General features: G+C 42.2%; 1 protein-coding gene across 1 annotated transcript in view; it reads right to left on the bottom strand.

The window, feature by feature from the left end:
• Nucleotides 1–23853, bottom strand: part of ANKRD13C (ankyrin repeat domain 13C) — a 72345-nt gene that overhangs the window by 18558 nt on the left and 29934 nt on the right. Inside the window, exons 3-7 of the mRNA XM_073593753.1 lie at nucleotides 19139–19243; nucleotides 15999–16084; nucleotides 12592–12637; nucleotides 8589–8655; nucleotides 2530–2674 (exon numbers count right to left, since the gene is read on the bottom strand). Coding sequence (XP_073449854.1) covers nucleotides 2530–2674; nucleotides 8589–8655; nucleotides 12592–12637; nucleotides 15999–16084; nucleotides 19139–19243 — 449 coding nt within the window. The remainder of the gene's footprint in view (nucleotides 1–2529; nucleotides 2675–8588; nucleotides 8656–12591; nucleotides 12638–15998; nucleotides 16085–19138; nucleotides 19244–23853) is intronic.

Raw genomic sequence — 23853 nt, 5'->3', positions numbered from 1 at the left:
GTGAGGCTGCTGCATTGATGGCAATGGTAAGGCTGCATTGATGTGGACTGATGAGGCTGCATTGATGGCACTTTGAGGCTGCAGATGGGCATTGATCAGGCTGCAGATGGGCATTGATCAGGCTGCAGATGGGCACTGACCCTTATTTTACTTCAAAGTTCCTTATTTAAAATTTAAGTTTTTTTCCTGAAACTTCCCTCTTAAAATGAATGTGCGTGTTATACGCCGATAAATACGAGATATAGATATAGATATATAATTATGATTAATAGTTTATTTTTTATATACTGTCCACTAATAGAGGCACATTTCTTGTTGTGGGGGCCAAGAGTTATTTACCACTAAGCTTGGGTGCCTTTTTGTCATATGTTCAGTTAAACTCTTTGCAAAACATTTTGTACACTATGTGTGCCAAACCATTAGTGTATCCTGGTATGGCTGCTTACTTGCCACTTCTGTTTCCAGGAGTGGTGCGTTGCCTAAACCAAATTCATGGAAGCCCTCACTGTAAGGCCACAGCCACTTTGAGAGGTTCTCTTTAACTGTAGAAGAAACAAGAAGTCTTTAACCACCTAAAGACCGCCTACCACAGATATACTGCGGCAGGGTGGCTATTGTGCGAAACGACGTACCTATAAGTCATTTCGTGCAATAGAAAGCGGGGTTGCATGCGCTGATTGGCCAGAGGGGGAGCCAATCAGCAGGTCCAGCAGACCCGATTTCCGCTGATCGTTCTCCAGAGAGGCAAAGCGGCGTTCTGCCCATGTAAACAAGGCCAATCGTCGTTCTAACAAGGGAGAACACAGTGATCTTGTGTTCCTGCTAAGCAGGAACACAGCTCTGTGTTCCTCCAGTCAGTCAATCCTTCACACAGTTAGCAAGCAGCCCCTAGGGACACACTTAACCCTTTCATCGCCCCTGGTGTTAACTCTTTCCCTGCCAGTGTCATTAGTACAGTAACTGTGGATATTTTTAGCACTGATCATTGTATTAGTGTCACTGGTTCCCAAAAAAGTGTCAGTGTCCGATTTGTCCGCTGCAATGTCGCAGTCCAGCTAAAAATCGCTGATCGCCATTACTAATAAAAAAAAGAAAAATGCCATAAAAAATATCCCATAGCTTGTCGACGCAATAACTTTTGCGCAAACCAATCAATATAAGCTCATTGGGATTTTTTTTCCCCAAAAATATGTAACAGAATACATATTGGCCGAAATGAAGAAATTTGATTTTAAAATTTATCGGATATGTTTTATAGCAGAAAGTAAATGTCTACTAGTGGACTTTATATATAGATATTAGAAGTCACTACTTCTTTTCATGGACTCACCTCATGTATTCTCTGGTAAACTTGCTGGGTGTCCAGTGCTCCTCTGTGCCTTTGTGGAGGAGTCGACCAGCCGCCGATATACTGCAGCAGGTCGGCACAATCCCGTGGGCAGTCGTAGCTATACATCGGCTCCTTTAAGTGGTATAGCAGGCGCTCGCACACACCCACTGCACGGGTGCCGATGCTCGTGGCCGACGGAGAGGCAGAACATGGACTTGTGTGTGTATAATAAATATAAATGATATATATATATATATATATATATATATATATATATATTTATTTATAATATTTATAATATAATATATATACACACACACACACACACATATACACACACAAATCCCTGTTCTGGTCTGAGAGGAGATGCAGATTGTGAGTTCCTAATAGCTAGGAACCACAATCTGTCATCCCCTCCTCCCACAGTTAGAACACACACTCAGGGAAAACAGTTAACCCATTCCCTGACAGTGACATTTATACAGTAATCAGTGCATTTTTATAGCACTGATTGCTGTATAATTGTCAATCATCCCAAAAATGTGTCGTGTCCGATGTTTCCACCATAATGTCGCAGTCACGATAAAAAAAAAAAAAAAAAAAAAAAAAAAAAACACAAACGCAGATTGCTGCCATTACTAGTAAAAAATAAATAAATAATTAAAAAAAATGTGATAAAACTATCCCCTGTTTTGTAGACGCTATAAATTTTGCACAAACCAATCAATATGCGCTTATTGCGATTTTTATTACTAAAAACGTAGAATACATATGGGCCTAAACTGAGAAAAAAAAATAGCTTTTTTTATAAAAAAAAAAAATTGGGGATATTATAGCAAAGTGTATAAAATATTGTGTTTTTTTTTTTTTCAAAATTGTCGCTCTATGTTTGTTTATAGCGCGAAAAAAATAAAATAAAATTGCAGAGACGATCAAATACCACCAACAGAAACCTCCATTTGTGGGAAAAAAACGACGTCAATTTTGTTTGGGTACAGCGTCGTGCAACCGCGCAATTGTCTGTTAAAGCGACACGGTGCCGTATCGCTAAAAATGGCCTGGTCATTGAGCAGCCAAATCTTCCAGGGCTGAAGTGGTTAAACAGAAGGTCGTAGCAGATAAACCGAGATCTCTGGGCACGTGTACTAGTGACTTATAATTGTTAGAAGTTGCTGCTCCTTTTCATGACATTGACTTACCTCGTGATGTATTCTCTGGTAAACTTTCTGTTCATTGTCTAAAACTACAAAAGATTCAGAGGGGGGAGCATCTCCGTTAAAGATGAAGCTGAGGTCCCCTCGTTGGCACTTCATGTCGGTGAAGTCTATGAGAGTAGTGTCAAGCCTGGAATAGGAAATACTGCAGATGACTCAGCCAATCAAAACAGTCCGAAAGATTAAAACAAAAAAGGCAAATGCACTGAAAATTCTTTGCATCACTTGTTTTTAAGACGCCACGAGATCCCCTTCCTAAACAGAAATAACTTCCTGTCCAACCTAACTGAACACTATTAGAAAAAGACAAAATAAAAATGTAAAAAATAAAATGCACCCAAAATTGATAAAATGAACAATGTGCAGTTAATATTTTTGGCATTCTGGCTCACAGAATATTGCAACTTCAGTGAGTCGTGGCTCCTGTAGACTCTTCCTCTAGACCTAGGTCTGTAGAAGTACGGACCAATGCAATTTTAACCACTTTAGTCCTAGGGACAGCACTGGGGGGCACGTGCTTTTAAACACAGCTGCTTATACTGGCTGGGAGTGGGTTTATATTTGTAAATGTCTGCTTTCATGTGGAAGTGATAAAAACGGCTCTGAAGCCGCCAATCACTTTCACAATGGGAATGATGTGGGACCCCATGTTTATGGAACTTCACTGTGGTCATGGCGGGTGTCATTGAAATGGACGGAGGCAGCTCTATGGACACCAATTCTTAGACCGGTTCCCCAGTGAATGGACCAGTAAGCGATGTGCATGTCACTTCCTGGTCCGGCGCAAAATATTTCATTTATTGGGTGAAAAATATAGGGTAGATTTTTCTCGCCGCCTTCAAGGACAGACAATTTTAAGGCTTGACAGGTTGGTTCTCAACCTAATTATATTTAGAGAGAATATATATTTATATATATATATATATATATATATATATATATATATATATATATATATATATATATATATATATATATATATATATATATATATATATATATATATATATATATATAAAAAATATAAAATTTCCTATTGTTTCCAAGAGCCCAAATACGACCCCTGTGAATCAATATAAGTGGCGCTAAATGACAGTGATTAAACCATCCAAAGTGATCTAGTGCAACTAACTATAAAAGGAAAATTAATACATAAGGCAATCTATATAAAAAAACTATACAGTATAAACTATAATGGTGGAAATTGAAGCAGTGTATGTAAAGATGTACCATACACAAAGCAATTTCAATTGCAAATAAAATCAAAAGTGAAATCAGGTAGTATAGTCCATAAAAAGTCCATAGACAGGTCACCGTGCAGGGAATGTGATATATCTGGAAACAGTCCACCAATTCACTCAGTGTCAGTGACTCCACTCCCCTTGAATTCAACACTCACCGACTAAAAATGCCTCACACTCTCGTGTTTTGGCAAAAAAGCATAGGTGTATAGTTGGTCAGCTGAGGGTGTAAGCTCCGAAATCCTTATTTATCCCAGTGTCACCTCAATGCATGGAAAAAAACTCAACATAGTGTGATACCGTAAAACATATAAAATTTATTAAACTTAAAATCCTCAATCATTGAACTCACAAGAAAACTCTTGAATCAAACCAAAATGACACTGCAAAGCAAATTCCAACTCAATCCTCCTCTGTGAAACGCCCAGCACCACTGTGGAAAGAGGGTCGCGGCGGACCCCAAAGAAAAAGGTTGGATGGGTTCTCACCCCTCTTCACTGACGCTTTGCTGGTGTGAATCTCCTGCTGACCTGCGCGCCCAAGCCGCGGTTCCTCTAGCGCCTTCAAAAGCTCCCGCCGGTATCCGGAGGTGCACCGCAGCGTCCCGTCCTTCACTAGCTGTTAATAGTGGATGCCGTACAGCCACGCCCCGACATGTTTCGTCATAACTGACTTCTTCATGGGATTGGCTGTACGGTACGGCTCCTCCCACTCTTATACCCCTCACGTCTATCGACGTAGCAGTATGCAAATCTCCCTTCACGTTCCCAGGTGTCCCCGCAGTCCTTAACGCAGAGGCGCTGGGCCGATCACATTCACCAGAGGGCATTTTTATTACAAAATATCCTATAGAATGTCGGAGTAAGTATAGCTAACCATGTTACAAAAACTGGGTTACACACAAACAAAGATCGCCAAGAAGCTTTCACTCAAAGCGCTATTCCTAAGATCATGGTTGACAATATATATTCATCATAGTTCTAGAACATACCCCACTTGATAGTATAAAAGATTCATCCAGAGTTATTGTACTTAAAAGTTCAACCTGACATACTAAATTAAGTGATCAATCAGTGCAACCCATACAGTGCCCGATCAAAGCTATAAGTTGGGCTATTTCCCTGAAACCCCATTACTACTAAAATAAAAGTGAAGAAGTGATAATGAGTCCCTTCATGAATCTATACATCATAAACATATAATATATATAGTGGCTAAAAAGTATTATGTGCTTAGTGGATCTCTACATAATCATAAGGTGGCTCTACACTGTTGAATAGTGCCAGAGCCCTCTAGAGGCGAAGTTAAAGAAGACTCCCTAGTTTTCTCTTTCAAAAACCAAAGTTTGAACCGCACAATTACCGCCACCTATATAAGTGTAGCCCACTATACCTCCTAATGTGCTAAATCAGTGTAAGCATGATAACCATGCAATAAACAAATATCAAAAATCCATAATTAAATGCCTCAATTGAATGATGAAAAATATAAAAAATATAAAAAAATATATTTTTATGAAAAAATAATTAAAAATATATAAAAAAATATATGTATATATATATAGTATGAAAGGTTGTCTCTATGGGTACATTATTCAAAAATCATTAATAAAGCAATTCAGATCTACCTCAATATTCAAGCCCCTCAATATTCAAGTTGGAATTTGCTTTGCAGTGTCATTTTGGTTTGATTCAAGAGTTTTCTTGTGAGTTCAATGATTGAGGATTTTAAGTTTAATAAATTTTATATGTTTTACGGTATCACACTATGTTGAGTTTTTTTCCATGCATTGAGGTGACACTGGGATAAATAAGGATTTCGGAGCTTACACCCTCAGCTGACCAACTATACACCTATGCTTTTTTGCCAAAACACGAGAGTGTGAGGCATTTTTAGTCGGTGAGTGTTGAATTCAAGGGGAGTGGAGTCACTGACACTGAGTGAATTGGTGGACTGTTTCCAGATATATCACATTCCCTGCACGGTGACCTGTCTATGGACTTTTTATGGACTATACTACCTGATTTCACTTTTGATTTTATTTGCAATTGAAATTGCTTTGTGTATGGTACATCTTTACATACACTGCTTCAATTTCCACCATTATAGTTTATACTGTATAGTTTTTTTATATAGATTGCCTTATGTATTAATTTTCCTTTATAGTTAGTTGCACTAGATCACTTTGGATGGTTTAATCACTGTCATTTAGCGCCACTTATATTGATTCACAGGGGTCGTATTTGGGCTCTTGGAAACAATAGGAAATTTTGTACTGCTTATTTAATAAGTGGCAGCTCTGTATTTACTCCATTAGTTTTTTTACACATTGGTTTACACATATTTGTTTCATATTCTTTTTCACATCCTTTTTAGGGGGTTAATATCCCTCTGGCTGGCATTGAGCGCAGTGGTGAGAACTCAAGAAGGGCGTGTTGGTTTGAGTTTTCATTTTTGATATATATAAAAAATAGCATGATTTATTGCATTTATATGCCCTAAAATTAACTTTAGTGTATTTTCTTTTTTTACCAAAATGTTGCTTTTTTTTATAAATGGTTGCGCTAAATGGGACTTGTAGTTCTGCAACTGCTGGGAGGGCCCCAGGTTGCCTACCCCTGCTCTAGGGTGTCTGCTTTCAAAAAAATATATGCGGTTTGGGGGTTTTAAGTAATCTTCACGCCTAAAATTTACAAAAAAAATTTTTTTTTTTTTTTTTTTACAAAATTGAAAAAAATGGCTCTAGGACTAAAGTGGTTAAGCATCTTTTGATCTGCAGTTGTCATGGTGCTGCACATGTGATCAGTTATGACACCAGCCATCTAATGACTTCACAGTTTGGTTGAGAGCACAACGAAATGTGACGGCATGCTCTAAATGTAACCATTTTGTTTTTTTTCTGCTTTACGTTATGCTGTATGAATAGGAACAGGTTTTAAAATATAAAAGTAGCCGTTTGGCTGCAAAGTGGAAATACACTTAAGGTTTCTGCATTTTTCCGTCAGCTGGGATGAACGCGGAGCCCAAGCACTTGTGTGTAAAAGCCGTAACAGATGTCCATACGTCACACTGCTTGATATGTTTATTATATGGTGATTCAATCATAACATGCATTCTGCTGTGAACAGTATATGCAGGAGTCTCAAATAATCTCTAGTTTATATCCTGTGAAGACCTTCAAAAAAAGATTTTCCTCTTTCAAAGAGAAAACTGAAAATCCTCCACCATTGCCGTGTCCTGCTTAACTGGGTAACCTGTGCTGGAAAGCAGCTCTAAGGCTAGTGGAGCTTGGCAAATCTAATTGGATTTTATTTTGGCACCGCAACTCTCAATACAGGCTGTTGCTTGGGGGTCGGTCCGGCCTCGCAGCTACTCCTCAACTCTGTTAAAACAGATTATTTTATAGTTGGGTAATCTGAAAAGGACAGTGCAAAATGTGGAGATAGAGATAAATCTCTATCTATCTGCTCTAAGCTATGTTAACAGTGTTACTGGGAAGGATTAATTGCTGAAATACTTAAAGCAGAACTCTGGCTTTACCTTCAGTCTTGCAGTTGTCCAGCCTCCTCTCCTGGACTGAAATGGCTTACTCTGAGTTCACTGCACACTGTGAGCTTCTCGCAGTATGCATTAGAAGCCACAGCAAGTTATTTAGAACCCGCATCTTCTTCTGCCTGGAGGATGTTCAGTTCCATGTAAGGGTAGCCATACACACTACAATACGATTGTCCAATCATTTAAAAATTTACCAAAACTATGTAATAGAAGGACAAACAAGAAATCCACAAGGTCCTAACTTTACATAGTTGATGGTAGATCGATTTTATAGTGTATGGTCAGCTTAAAGCATTCGTTACCCTAACACTTCATATTCCTGATATGTGCCTGCTGTACCATGTACTCGTAAAAGAAAGTCTCCTGTTCTCTTTGTATTGCTTCCTTTCTGTGAAATCCCTGGTGTTCCTGCCAGTCCCTCTGCTTTCCTAATAAAAAGTGACCACATTAAGCAGGAGAACACACCATGGTCAGTTTTCTAGTTATGCTGGGAACTCAGCCCGCTCTCCTCCAATGATCAGACTTGTCCTGACACGCCCCAGCTGCACAGCCTTTCACCGGGAAGCTCAGAGTACTGCTGCTTCTCCCCCCCCCCCCCCAGCACTTATGCTACTGAGTACAGAGGGAATGTGATCCCTTATTTAAAAAATGAAAAAGGGGCAAAATTTAATGTATAATGTATTTTTATACACAAAATGTTTTGCCTTTCATTTCTATTTTAAACTGAATGGGTTTGTTTTGCAAGGCAATTTGTTTACAATCACTTTAAAAGCGGAGTTCCACCCAAAAGTGGAACTTGCGCTCATCTTGAAATTCTTTATCCAACCCAGCAAGGCTTAACACCGACACTTTACACAAAGCTCTGCTTCTGAATATCACATGTACCCCAGAGGGCACCTGCCAGACTCAAGGGGTTCTTTCACTTATTAGCTTAGCAAACCAAAAGCTCAAAACAGATCTGATCATTTTTAGTTACTTGGAGCACAAAGATTATTTGCAAAGTAATAATAATCATTTACAGGGTACTGGCAATGTACACAAATCATGCAGCACTTGAGATAAGGTGATCCATGGGGGGGGGGGCTTCTCTGAAGGAGGAGCACATGTTCTAATAAAGGACACCCCAAAGTCAATCACCAAATATCAAGATTAATAAACCATGTATGTTAAAAGGTGTTAAGATTAGGAAGACGATGTTAATGACAAAATATACCTCACTCAGCTCAAGAATAAAAGATGGACACACACCTGATATTAATACCTTGTTTATGGATCTTGCATGCATCGGAAGGCAGGATACGGGACAGTAAAGGCACTGAACAGAAAGATATGGTATTTAATGATTATGAAGAGCCAGAGTTAAACAGCTAGCATATTATGAACCTATGAATAGTTCAAGCCCAATTTCACCCTCTACCCCTTCTTGTAATTTATGTGTATACTTACCGTTTTTTAAATGTCTTCTGGCCAGCCATGGGACACGCAGGATCCTTCCCACTCCCATTATCTTATCCAGAGGTTAGGCTCCATACACAAGGGCAGAACAAAGAAAAGGAATCTGAACAGCCGCACTCCAATATAAGCAGTTATTGTAGCAGATAGTCAAAGTTCAGGTAACAGCAGAAGCAGGGTGAGATAGCTGACGCGTTTCACAACATCACGATTAACCGCTTGCCAAACAGCCGCCGTCATTTTACTGCGGCAGGTCGGCACGATCCCGCAACCTGTCGTAGCTATAAGTCGGCTCGCGGGATCGGGATAGCAGGCACGCGCCCACTGCATAGCCGGGGTGCTGATGCTCGTGGCCGGCGGTCGCGATGACCGCTGGCCACAAGCGATCGCGGGCACGAGAGCCAGAACAGGGGCAGGTGTGTGTAAACACACAAATCCCTGTTCTGTGAGGCGTGACAGATTGTGAGTTCCTATTAGCTAGGAACCACGATCTGTCACTTCCTCTAGGTCAGTCCCCTCCCTCCTACACAGTTAGAAACACACATAAGGAACACAGTTAACCCTTTGATCGCCCCGTAGTGTTAACTCTTTCCCTGCTAGTGACATTTTTACAGTAATCAGTGCATTTTTATAGTACTGATCGCTGTATAAATGCCAATGGTCCCAAAAATGTGTCAAGTGTCCGCCATAATGTCGCAGTTCCAAAAAAATAAAATCGCAGATCGCCGCCATTACTACTTAAAAAAATAAAAATGCTATAAATCTAACCCCTATAACTTTTGCGCAAACCAATCAATATACGCTTATTGCAATTTTTTTTAATCAAAAATATGTAGAATACATAAATCGGCCTAAACTGAGAAAAAAAAAAAAAAGGGAATATTTATTATAAAACAAAAAGTACAAAATAGTGTTTTTTTCAAAATTGTCGCTCTTGTTTATAGCGCAAAAAAATAAAAACTACAGAAGCGATCAAATACCACCAAAAGAAAGAGCTCCATTTGTGGGGAAAAAAGGACGTCAATTTTGTTTTGGTGCAACGTCGCACAACCGCGCAATTATAAGTTAAAGCGTTGCAGTGCTGAATCGCAAAAAAATTCAGCAGCCAAATCTTCCGGGACTGAAGTGGTTAAGCAACGAGGATGTTGTGAAACGTGTCCACTGTCTTACCCTGCTTCTGCCGTTACATGAACTTTGACTATCTGCTACAATAAAGGCTTATTTTGGAGTGCGCCTGTCCAGATTCCTTTTCTTGTGCTGAGCCAAACCTGCAATTTCCACACCGAGGAGGGCTTCGCTCTCAGTTCATTACCTGGAGCGGTTCAACCTCTTCACAAGGGCAGAATGTCAGGAGACATTTGCAGATTCAAACAAAAAAAAAAAAAAGGGCGGACATTCTGCCCGTGTGTATGTTGGATGTGCATGCTGGAAAATCAACAGCCGACCATCTCCCGATCAGCGCTGATTGGGGTGTTCTGGCAGGGGGAGGGTTTGTCTCCCTGTCAGAGCACAAAAACTTTTTTTTTTTTAATTTCATGCAGAAATAAAAAGGGCGGGTGGTGCTGGATCCCCAAGGTGGTCATGTATCCAACTCAGTGGTATAGAGATGGTTGTGTGTTGACATTATGTTGGCAGCTCTCACAAAACAGAAGGGCTTCCAGTGCCCCACCAGATGGCACCAATGAGGTCCAAAAATGTTCATTCTAATAAAAGGTTCAAGCAAGATTGGTGTATTTATCCAACACAAAACAAAATGTCATGCTATTATTCATCCCTTCTACTTGGGGGGAGAAAAAAAAAAAAAAAAAAAACCACGATCAACTGCTACTTTAAAAAAAAAAAATATATATATATATAATATAATATAAAGGATGAAATGATATAACTAAAGGAATCCACCACTAAACGGGCCCATTCTTCATCTCAAGTGTTGTCACTCTTCAACAACATGTGACAAAAACACTGAGGTGTGAATGGGGGCTCAAGACTGCTGCAACTATGTATGCGAGTGTGCCTTAGGGTTAATCTATTAGCATTAATTGAAAATACAAACACAAAACACTAAAAACTGCCATTTGAAATCTGCCTTGCAGAGATTCTACCCCACATGTGTAAAACAAGGCCTGCGGGCTGAATCCACACTTCATGTGTCCTGGACAGGACAACGACAGAACTCCTCTGCCAGATCCGCACTTCTTTATGCAGCCACGGTGAGGCTCATCTCTGCTCCCCCCGCCTCAACAGTCGACAGCAGAGAGGACAAAACTCCTCCTACAGATCTTGCGCCTCTGTGCGGCCACAGAACCCCCTTGTCTCCACCTCTCCTGGTCTCAGCATTCAGCAGCAGACTCCAGCCCTCCTCTGGTCCTCCTTCAGATCCTGCACTTTCTTGCCTTCTAGCTCTGGCACCAGCTTCTTCTCAGCAACAGCACAAAGCAAGGAGGGTGCACTGTGATGTAAGGGAGGGTGGAGGACATTTGATGATGGGAGAGGGGGGCCCCCTCTTTACATCTGATGTAAGAGGGGTGGGGTGCTCTGGACATCTGCTTAAGGATAAGGATTACAAAAATAATACAATTCTATGCCAGTTGAAAGAGGGTCGCACACCACTGGTATCACCCACAATAAGCTTTATTGGGAGACTGATCAGACAGAGAACAATGGAAGAGCTAGGTTTTGTCTGAGCAAGTTTTCAATAAAGTTTCTTTTGGACGATACCTGCCTTTTCAGACTTGCATCATCTGCTACAGCAGTGTGAGCATGATACGTGCCGGTCTTCACCCGCCCTACACCTCTTAAGTCCTTAGTTATTACTAAAACCAGTAATAATCGAATGCAGAGGCAATCATTTATGATGATAAAGAGTAGCTACATTTATATAGTCTTATGCCGCGTACACACTGGCGGATTTTCGACCGGACTGGTCCGACAGACTTTCCAGCGGACTTTCGATGGACTTTCTAACGAATGGACTTGCCTACACACGATCACACCAAAGTCCGACAGATTAGTACGTGATGACGTACAACTGGACTAAAATAAGTTGATAGCCAGTAGCCAATAGCTGCCCTAGTGTCGTTTTTTTTGTCCGTCGGACTAGCATACAGATCAGCGTATTTCTGGGTCCGGCGGAGTTACGACGTAAAGATTTGAAGCATGTTCCAAATCTAAAGTCCGTCAGATTTGCGACTGGAAAAGTCAGCTGAAGGTCCGGTGAAGCCCACACACGATCGGATTGTCCGCCGGATTTGGTCCGTCGGCGTCCGTCCGACCGTGTGTACGCCCCATTACAGATACAACCAGCCTTTAAAATAGCAACCATAATGCGGATGCGGCCCGCAATGAAATGGAGTTTGACATCCCTGGTCTACCCCAATTAAGCCCCTGAAAAACACCTTGACTAAATATTTACCATGCTTGAACCATTTATTGCAAAAAACATTTTTGGATGCCATTGAGGTACGGGGTGCCCCTGTTCGCACTCCAGCAATAAAAAATAAAGGGTTAGAACCCCTGTCTTATTCTATCCAAAACAAAGTTTTGTCTGGAGTTGGAATTTGGTTGGAACTGCACTTTAAACTCAATACCCATCACAACCAAAGTGTCCAGGATCTCTTACAGATGGGCAATGTGACCCTGACTAAGAACAATCCAGAGCGATTCCCTATAGAAATCACACATCTCTTGTAGGCAGAGGACTATTTAAATTTTACTATTTAATTGCTTTATTAACACAACATAAAAACTCACGCAAAATAGAAAAATATTAAGCTTTCATCAGGCAATACCCAAAACTTACCCCAACTTTGAAAATCCCAGTGAAGTTCTAGGTAAAAATCTCCCAGCTGTGGATGGAAACAAGCCAGAAAGACAATTATGTTTACATAAAAATAAAAGAATAAAAAAATTAATATATATATTTATTAATCACACATACACACAAGCAAAATGTGGGAATGGAAAACCTTTTCCACTTAAAGCCGTACTGCAGGCAAACTGCTAAACAAATTAAATACATATATGGGAGCCGTTTGACCTACCAAAGAATTTGTATGTGTCCATCCAGTTCTGGAAATGTACAAAACCAAGAGCGTGGTGAGGATAGTGAAAGGAAAAGCAGCAGACTAATGAATCCATCTGTCACTCTGTTTTCTCCTGTCAGCATACTCCATGCACTCCCCCTCCACCCTAGTCTGAGCTCTGCTGTACAATGGATTGCAAGAGGCTGCTACAAAGTCAAAATTCAGGTATATACTGCTTGATAAAATATATAAAATCAATATTTATATTTAACAAACCTAATTATAGCAGCAACTCAAAGTGAAATACACACAAATAGCAATAAATAAAAAATGAGCTACACGCTTGTAAAGTGACATATTAACCAAATATGCAAACATAAAACAAAATAAATGGATAAAAAGCGATTGAAAGAATCATTATAGAAAGTAAAAAAGTCCCGAACAGTGAAGCATGTGACTCATGTAAAGTCCTCCAATACACATTGAAAACTTTAAGGGTTTTTTCCTCCAATGGAGAACGGACCAGCAGCCAAAAGTTCAGTGAAAATTTTGTGACTTTACGAGACGAACAAAGTGAATCCACCAGCACACAAGAGTGCACGCTTACCAGCTGCACAAGTTTAGACGCTTGTGGCCAATACCCAGCCAGGGCCTTTTCCTTCAAAGACTTTGGATGTCTGGTCAAATGAAGTAGTAAGGCGTTTGGTTGGGAAGGTGGTTGGAGGTACAGCTTGTGAACCCATACACGGTACAAGAGGCGATGTAAACTCAGAAACAAAGGGCAGGGGAGAAAAAAAAAAAATCGCCATAGGTAAAACCAGATGGTTGCTTATTCAAATATAAAAGCAGCATCGCTTGCAAAGCATATACAAAATTCATAAAAAAATTAGGCCGGCAACAATACAAAACGCCTGTGCAAACAAGGCATAAGCAGAGAGGTGACATCAGCATGTCGCTCCTTCCGACGCGTTTCGTCACTAATCTAACATCCTTTTTTACTTTCTATAATGTTTCTTTCAATCACTGTTTATCTATTTTGTTTTAGGTTTGCATATTTGGTTAACATGTCACTTTAAGAGCGCAGCTCATTTTTTTTATCAATTTATATTCATGGCTATAGAGCTGCATTAAAGCAGTAGCAAACTTCGTAGAAGGGAAAAAAAAAAGAAAAAAAGAAAAAAGAAAATTCCACCCTGCAAGGCACCACATACTAGTACATTATAAGACTTACCTTAAAAGGAAAACCCCAAGCAGCAAGCTGTCACCGCTGACAGGGCTTCCATCTTCACGGGCTGCAGCCATCTAAAATGGCGGAGCCGCGATGTCACCGTTTACGGCACAGACCTCTGAAGGAACAGCACTGTATGCTGTTCCTTCAAAGCGCATGCGCCAGTGGCATCACCAGCTGCTGCTCTGTGGAATATGTTCTAAACCAGTGGTCATCAACCCTGTCCTCAGGGCCCACTAACAGGCCAGGTTTTATGTATTACCTTGGGGAGAAGCAGACTAGAATAGTGCAATCACTGAGCAGCAAATGATATCACCTGTGATGTATTTCAGTTATCTTGCAAACCTGGCCAGTTTGTTAATGGGCCCTGAGGACAGGGTTGATGACCACTGTTCTAAACGGTGCAAGTTTAGGAGAAATTCATTTTACCTACAGGTAAGCTTCATTGTAAGCTTACCTGTAGGTAAAAATGGCCGACACAAGTTTACTCCCACTTTAAGGGCTTGCTTACACTTAAGGTTGGGGGTAGGGAAAGCAGGAGGTTCGGCTGCTTTTTATGTCCCAAACATTAGCATTAAAGCGGGGGTCCACCTATCTATCGTTTTATTTTTTTGGAGTTCATTCACAAACTTTTCTTCTCATGATTATCTACTCACATGTTCTGTGTAATAAGTCCGCCTGTGTCCGATTTTGTTGTAAAGAATAACTTATAAAATACACTGAAGGCGGTTTCTATCTTCATTGTGGGCATTTGAAGTCCACAAGCATGTATTTCCTGGATGCGGTGAATGCTGTGCTCCCAGCATTCACCGCTCGTTCCCGTGCATGCCCAGTGTCATCACAACAGTTTCCGAGATCTCTCGAGATGTTGTGATGACGCTGTTGCACAATGCATGCTGGGAAGCCTGAGACTAGCTCCCAGGGGACTGTGCGAGGTCTGGGAGAGGCTAAAAACACGCCTACTCCCATGGGAGGAAAACCAGAAAGTGCTAAGAAGATTAGAAAAAAAAAAAAAAAAAAAAAAAAAAAAAAAAAAAAAAAAAAAGGTAATTACGCCGATTTAAATTTTTTTTTACACAGCATGTCAGCATCTAGGCAAGGAAGAGAATGCATAGAGATAATGTTCAAAATTTGTGTGGAACCCCGCTTTAAGGAACAGTGGGCAGTGCTATGGTATAACTTTGCGTGTCTTACACAACCCCGCCCATTTTTACTTAGGTTCACCCATGTATTTTGTGCACATTTCCCCAACTACATTCAGATAGGAGACCCCAACATGCAAAGCATGCCTTGGAACCTTGAATTGGGGTTAATTATGTTTACTATCGCTGGGCATGTGCCATGCCAGTCTCCCTGGCATGCTTTGCGTCTTGATGCTTCTATAGTTCTGTTTTGCTCTTCTCCACTACCCACTCTCCTACCCAACGTATCATTTTCTATTTTTTTCTTCTGCTGCAGTGAGCGGCTGTGACTCATGCGACCGTCCTGCTTCTCTGCATTATGTCCTGCACGGGATGATGTCAGGGACTTGCAACTGGCTGGGCAAGGAAGGGAAGAGAGTCTAACACCTTATTTAACCTTACCTAAACAAAACAAGCAGGGTAGGGGGGGGACTCATTGCAAGAGTAAAAGGTTTTTTGTTCCCAGAAATTATCTTTAATGTAAGGACACAGACTACTCAGACACAAGGCTGTCTGCCGTCTTTTTATTATGCTTTTTAATTTTAGCTTTGTGCAAGCAATTCGAAGAATCCAAATCATTTCATGACACAGAAGTCCCTTGTAATTGCACATTTTCTTCTTTCTTTATGCTGTCTTCAATGTATGCACACACATTTCTCTTACCCCTTCACAGACATTTAGGAACCACTCGTTTACCAGAACCAACATAGCCCTCTATATTTTTTAGTACCAACTGAACTCCTTTTCGCTTTTGACAAACGCTTCTATGATTTACCTCTTTCAGAGCATTTAACAGGCGCGGTCTCTTCTCCTCCACACTCTCCCTGGACTGCTGCTTCAGCTTTCTCAACAGTGCTGTAACTGAAAACAGAAATATATGAATGATACAATCACAGGCCATGCTTTTCTCAAAAAAAACATGTTGGCTCCTGGCTGCATTATTGATCTGCCGGCTGTGCACATATACAAAACCAAACCAATGACAGGTGCAAGAGGGATTAACATTAAAAATGATCTGATGGTCATCAGTAGTTGTAAACTAAAAACAAACACATGACCATTACTCCAGCCTTGCAAGAGAACAGCACGTGTCTAATGGGAAAGTTACATTTACATCCGATAGTTAAAGTAAACCTACCCCAGCCTAAAGAGTAGCATAGCTGAAGTGTGTACATCAAATATAGAAAACGGGGCCGCTAACCGTCCAGGTCAACCAGCCAACTCTGATCCAGGGATCAGCTTCAGCTCAATCTCCTCCCATAATCCACACCCTCTGATGCGTTTCACCTCAATAGGGCTTAATTGTAGAGGTGGAAGGTGAAACACGGCAGCTTTAGCTTTTTAACTACTTTCAATCCACGCTACAGCCGAATGACAGCTACAGCCTTTGCCAGGAGAGTGTCTATTGACTTCCTCCCATGATCACACAGCCTGCACTCCCTCTACGGGGCACTTTGTGATCAGCGAGTCCTACGGACTCAGCTGATCACAGCGGCCATTTATCACGTGATCAGCTGTGCCCAATGACAGCTGAGGACAGATGTTAACTGGCTTGTGTTATCGGCCTTCCTCTCCTCATTCACAGCGTGAGGAAGGGAGAAGAGAGCCGACAACCAGCTTGTGTTAAAGGAACATCTACACTGATAATCAGGGCACTGACTCGCAGTGCAGTCCCAACAGTGCCCATTAGTGCTGCCTATCAGTGCCACTCCATCAGTGCAAAATTAATGAAGGAGGAAAAAAATTACCTGTTTGCAAAATTTTATAACAAATAAAAAAAACAAAAAAAAGGTTATTTTTTTTTTTTCTTACAAATTTTTTTTTTTTCTAAAAAACAAAAAAAAAAAAAAGACAAAAGGGGGGGGGGGGGGGAGTTAAAAACCCAGTGGCAATTAAATACCACCAAAAAGAAAGTTTTACCCGTGTGAAAAAAAAAAAAAAAAAAAAAAAAAAAAAAAAAGATAAAAATGTATTATGGGTACAGCGTCGCATGACAGCGCAATTGTCATTCAAAGTGTGTCAGCTCTGAAAGCTGAAAATTGGCCTGGGCTCTGGAAGTGAAAGTGCTCTGTAGTCGAGTGGTTAATCTTCAAATCCATTCCTGCAGGGCGTCTTCAAATCGCTTGCTGAACATGGAGTCTGGACTTCTGGAATACTAGATCAAGGATCTCCAAACTTTCTAAACAAAGGACCAGTTTACTGACTTTAGGAGTGGGAGTAGAAAACGCCCAAGCATCAGTGAGAATAATAAAAGGAGTTAAATGTAATTTTTGTATGCGTGCGTTGTAATATTTTTTTATGAGCGTAAATGATGCCCCATCATTGGTTTTAGTGGGAGGAATAGTAGTGCCCCATTGTTGGCATCAGTGGGAGGAATAGTAGTCCATCATTGCTCTCTGTGGGAGGAATGGTGCCCCATTTCTAAAGTCAGTGGGAGGAATAGTGCCTCAAGGGCTAGATAAAAAGGTAAGCAAAGGGCCACATCTGGCCCCCGGGCCTCAGTTTGGAGACCACTAGTCTAGAATAAAGTGCTTGCCCATTCAATATAATCTCACCCACTGATAACTTGATTGCTCAACTCTCCAGTTTCTCCTCCTGTGGCTGACAATGCAAAATACCAGGCATTTCTAGATGTGGAGAAACACACAGTCTATGTACATGGCACAGTGCTTTAGGGACCAAAACCTATGCACAAGCAATGTCGCATGATAGAGGGGGCAATGTCAGTGGTTCTGACATTTTGGTGGAAGTTGCAGCAGAAGAAAATAAAAAGGCAGTGGTGTACGCTACACAGACCCTATCACACTGAATAGTTAAGGTGACAACCTGCCCCACCACCTACTGGTTCTAAACCTATTGTACTCTCTAAAGCTGGAAGGGATGCTGCTATATAAATCAGCTGGCCTCCTAAATCAAAGTCCTACACTGTTGTCTGGCTTTGCAACAAAGCTTCATAGAGCTCTTTAGAGTGATCGTAAAGGATCAGGGGCCTTTGTTTTTAAATAAGCATTTTATACTTACCGGTTTTGCACAGAGCAGCCCTTATCCTCCTTTGCGCCTGAGCCCCGCTGGCTGTGTAAATATGGAGAGACAGCAGGGCTCAGCCATGCCCCCTCCTTATAGAATTCGATTGACAGCAGCAATAGCCAATGACTCCCACTGCTATCAATCTGCCCAGTGAGAAGGGACAGAGCGGAGAGCCGCTGCTCTCGTGCACAACACTGGATCAGGATCGGACTCAGGTAATTATAAGGAGGGGGCGAGGGAGATACTAGGCACAGAAAGTTTGTACTTTAATGCAGAGAATGCATTAAAAGGTAAAAAAACAAAAACAAAAAAAAAACTTGAGGCTTTAAAAACCACTTTTATGATAAATCCAATACGGCTTTCCATAGTCCGCACGCATTTGGGCGGAGCCAGGAACTCAAGTAGAGCAATTTACTTCTAAAGATGGACACATAACATTGTAGATGAATCAACTGCATCTACCCAGAAACTGATATATATTTGTGTGGATTGATCCTTTAATGACTGAACTGAAACTTCCATTACTGGCATTAGTACACTGAAGTCAGCGTATTGATGAATACAGATGTAACAAAATACTGTCATGTCATTGTATTGATCCAAAATGCATTAGTTATCGCTGCAAGAAAATAAAAAAGGGGATAAGGAAGAAGAAACCCTGGCAGAGTTACAGCAGTTTCTAAGCTTCAGGCAGCATAAGGAGACCTGACACTGGCTGCCATTATTTTACAATCAGCATTTATAAAGACAAGACAACCGCAGCCAAGACCTGAACTGCCCACTTGTCTTTCCCATTTAGTTTAAAAAAAAAAAAAAAAAAAAGAAAGAAGAAGACAGAAGAACCTAATGTACAGTGCGAATTCAGAGAAACACAAAAAAGGTGCTTACTCATCTGTCTGTCTCCATAGCTGATGGCTTCAGCCAGGGGGCTCCAGCCCTGGGCATTCTTTACCTTGACTGGAGCATTGTGTGCCAGAAGGAGATGAGAACATTCTGCAATACAAAGAAAAAAGGTTATTGTAATACTGGAACACAGAATGGAGTTTTAACACTTTTTTTTTGGTATAGCCAAAGCCGCCACCCCCCCAATTAGCCTAGGTTTCCACTAATGTGACCTGAAAGTCACATGATTTTGCCACGAGTTTGATGCAACTTGAAGCAATGCCTGTGTACTCCTGAGGTCTATGGACCAAGTCGCATCACAGTGGGACCCAAGTAGTACAGGGATTACTTTGAAGTTGCACAGATATGAATAGGACTCATTGGAAATCATGGGGTATGACTTGTCATGCGACTTTGCAGTCCCAAGTCGCAGGACAAGTTGCACAAGTGGAAACAGAGCCCAAGGATACAGTAAGGAAGGGTTGAGGAGACCTTGTCATGGAGGGGAAAAGAAAAAAAAAAAAAAAAGCTTGCAGGTAAAAGGCATACAAAAGTCAATTATTTTAAATATTTGCTTGCGCTGTTTTCCTTTTCAAAAATTGTTATACAACTTGAAATGTGCCTTTGAAGTTGCCTCTTGACTCCTTTTCTGGGAGGGTCTAATTCCTATCTGTGGCAGTCCAGCTCCTCTACCCTTCATAACCTTTTATGTAGCTGCTAGGGGAGGTGCAAAAGGGAAAACTATAGCATGTCATTTGAGTGATAGCTCTAGTCTTCTGAAATCGCAATCTAGATGCCAGTACCTAGCAGCAGCTTTTGGTTTTACAGCTCCTGTGAGGAGGGAGCGGGGGCGTGTCTCGCTGGTGTTGTGTGTGGCTATGGGCGCACACAGCCAAACTCGGTAGCGTGCCTGCACGGGTGCCCCTAAGCACATGGCTTGCTGAGGGGGCACATAGGAGGAGGCATGGAACCGCTCTGTGCAATATCTTTGCACAGAGCAGGTAAATAACTTGCTCATTTTTTTTTTTTTAAATGGCCTTTAGAATCACTTTAATCCAAAGTTTTTGAAACCATGCTGCTTTCAATGTGCAATCCAACTTCCTGTTCTGGCAAATCAAACCCATGTTACATAGTTGGTAAGGTGAGGGAGAATGTAAATACAGTATCTCACAGAAGTGAGTACACCCCTTACATTTTTGTAAATATTTTATTCTATCTTTTCATGTGACAACACTGAAGAAATGACACTTTGCTACAATGTAAAGTAGTGAGTGCACAGCTTGTATAACAGTGTAAATTTGCTGTCCCCTCAAAATAACTCAACACACAGCCATTAATGTCTAAACCGCTGGCAACAAAAGTGAGTACACCCCCTCAGTGAAAATGTCCATATTGGGCCCAATAAGCCATTTTCCCTCCCCGGTGTCATGTGACTCATTCATGTTACAAAGGTCTCAGGTGTGAATTGGGAACAGGTGTGTTAAATTTAGTGTTATCGCTCTCACTCTCTCATACTGGTCACTGGAAGTTCAACATGGCACCTCATAGCAAAGAACTCTCTGAGGATCTATAAAAAGAATTGTTGTTCTACATAAAGATGGCCTAGGCTATAAGAAGATTGCCAAGACCCACCCTGAGACTGAGCTGCAGCACAGTGGCCAAGACAGCGGTTTAACAGGACAGGTTCCACTCAGAACAGGCCTCACCATGGTCCACCAAAGAAGTTGAGTGCATGTGCTCAGCGTCATATCCAGAGGTTGTCTTTGGGAAATAGACGTATGAGTGCTGCCAGCATTGCTGCAGAGGTTGAAGGGGTGGGGGGTCAGCCTGTCAGTGCTCAGACCATACGCCACACACTGCAAATGGTCTGCATGGCTGTCGTCCCAAGAGGAAGCCTCTTCTAAAAGATGATGCACAAGGAAGCCTGCAAACAGTTTGCTGAAGACAAGCAGACTAAGGACATGGATTACTGGAACCATGTCCTGTGGTCTGATGTGACCAAGATAAACTTATTTGGTTCAGACGGCGTCAAGCGTGTGTGGCGGGAACCAGGTGAGGAGTACAAAGACAAGTGTGTCTTGTCTACAGTCAAGCATGGTGGTGGGAGTGTCATGGTCTGGGGCTGCATGAGTGCTGCCGGCACTGGGGAGCTACAGTTCATTGAGAGAACCATAAATGCCAACATGTACTGTGACATACTGAAGCAGAGCATGATCCCCTCCCTTCGGAGACTGGGCCGCACGGCTGTATGCCAACATGATAACGACCCCAAAAACACCTCCAAGATGACCACTGCTTTGCTAAAGAAGCCGAGGGTAAAGGTGATAAGACTGGTCAAGCATGTCTCCAGACCTAAACCCTATTGAGCATCTGAGGACATCCTCAAAATGGAAGGTGGAGGAGCGCAAGGTCTCTAACATCCACCAGCTCCGTGATGTCATCATGGAGGAGTGGAAGAGGACTCCAGTGGCAACCTGTAAAGCTCTGGTGAACTCCATGCCTAAGGCCCCTTTCACACTGTGGCGGTTCGCAGGCGCTATTAAAAGTGCCTGCAAACCGACCTGAAACCACTGCTGCAGTGTCTCCATGTGAAAGCCAGAGGGCTTTCACACTAGAGCGGTGGCGCTGGCAGGAGGGAAAAAAAAAAACTCCTGCAAACAGCATCTTTGGAGCGGAAATTAATGGGGCAGCGCAGCTATACCGTCGGCACAGCGGATACTGCCACTAAAACGCCGTTGATAGCAGCGTTTTACCGCTGACGCCCCACCACCCCAGTGGGGAAGGGGCCTTAGAGGGTTAAGGCAGTGAAGGAAATAACGGTGGCCATACAAAATGACACTTTGGGGCCAATTTAGGGGGGGGGTTACTCACTTGAGAGATAGAGTGTGAATGTGTGTGTTCTAATTGTGTTTGCCAAGAAATACATCTAAAACAGTGGAAGGGGGTTCCACATCCTCACCGCTGTTGCAGTAAAGAACCCCTTACACAGTATAAGATTGAACAGTTTCTCATCCCACTTCATTGTGTGTCTGTCTTCTTTAGAGAACCAAGGTTAAACAATTTTCTCCCCTAGAGTTCCATTTAAAATATAAATCACCATCATATCCCCTCTTAAGCATCTCTACTGCAGGGGAAATAGGTTTAATGTTTGGAATTGTTCCTCGAAACTGAGGTCCCCCAGCCACCTTATTAGTTCTCCATGTTGCCTTCTCTGGACTCTCTCCAGTTCAAGCACATCCTTCCTGACGATTGGTTACCAAAACACATCCTCAAGATGTGGCCAAACCAGAGTTTTGTAAAGGAATAGAATTATTATGCGGGCAATAATTCTATAGTACAAAAATACTCAAGTCTGTTTCCAGCACCCTGGTGGTTAAAAAAACAAACAAGTCAAGCTGTTCACAAAGCAAAAGGGGAATCAGGTGGGAGTGGGGTGGAGTTGGGTCCCCACACAAAACCAGAGATGTACATAACACAGTGGCCAATATCTAGAAGTACGTGTCTTTGAAAAGCAGGATTCCCATTATGGGTAATACAATATGATGACATTGTCATGTAGGAGCAGAAGGGTGAAGCCCGCTCCAGTGAAGGGGAACAGCTGCATTGTCTGCAGTGTGTGATGGAGTGTAAAAATAACTCGCCACCAAAAATCTATTTTTGTGTGCCAGAGTCAGCTGTTTTTACAGTATGTGCATGCAAATGGCCTATTGTTCAACTCTCCTCCAAGTGGTTTTCTAATACAGGGAAGAGGATTTCCAAACCAAAGTTCCTTGAAATAGATGACACACACACACAAATGACTGATGGAGGGCCAAAGAACAATGAAAGGGCAGATAAAATGTAGACTCCTGAAGTTCCGGGAAGGAAGGGGAGTTCCGCTTTAAGTCCTCTCCCATATTTGACATGCGCAGTGGGCAGCCGGCTGTGAAGCAGAAAGCTGCATAACTGGCTGCCCACAGTTAGGATGCCAGCGCCGGGAACCTGAAGGCTAGTGAAGGACATCACTGGATACGTGGACAGGTAAGTGTCCTATTAAAGTCAGCAGCTACAGTATTTGTAGCTGCTGACTTACTGTATTTATTGGCGTATAATACGCACTTTATCATCCTGAAAATCGGGGGCAAATAGTGTGTGCGTGTTATACGCCGATACTCCAATTTGGGCTGCCTAGGAGGGAATGGGGAGGGGGGCTGAACGTGAGCCGTCAGATTACATACAGCAAGAATCTCCTGTTTACTCGGAAGTCCTTATAATAGGAAGTTCTGTCTCCTGGGCCGGCATTGGACCAGTGTTCTGTCCATCATAAAACTTTGTATTAAAAGAGACCACTGAGTAAACAGGAGATTCTCGCTGTATGTAATCTGACAGTGCTCATCCGCCCCCCTCCCTGTCCCCTCCCAGGCAGCAGGAATCTGAGGTGAGGCCGCAGATGGGCACTGATCAGGCTGCATTCATGGCAATGGTGAGGCCGCAGATGGGCAATGGTGAGGCCGCAGATGGGCAATGGTGAGGCCGCAGATGGGCAATGGTGAGGCCGCAGATGGGCAATGGTGAGGCCGCAGATGGGCAATGGTGAGGCCGCAGATGGGCAATGGTGAGGCCGCAGATGGGCAATGGTGAGGCCGCAGATGGGCAATGGTGAGGCCGCAGATGGGCAATGGTGAGGCCGCAGATGGGCAATGGTGAGGCCGCAGATGGGCAATGGTGAGGCCGCAGATGGG

Source organism: Aquarana catesbeiana, linkage group LG07, assembly GCF_042186555.1.
Source record: "Aquarana catesbeiana isolate 2022-GZ linkage group LG07, ASM4218655v1, whole genome shotgun sequence".
Classification (NCBI taxonomy): Eukaryota; Metazoa; Chordata; class Amphibia; order Anura; family Ranidae; genus Aquarana; species Aquarana catesbeiana.
This window is presented reverse-complemented; position numbering and strand designations above follow the sequence as displayed.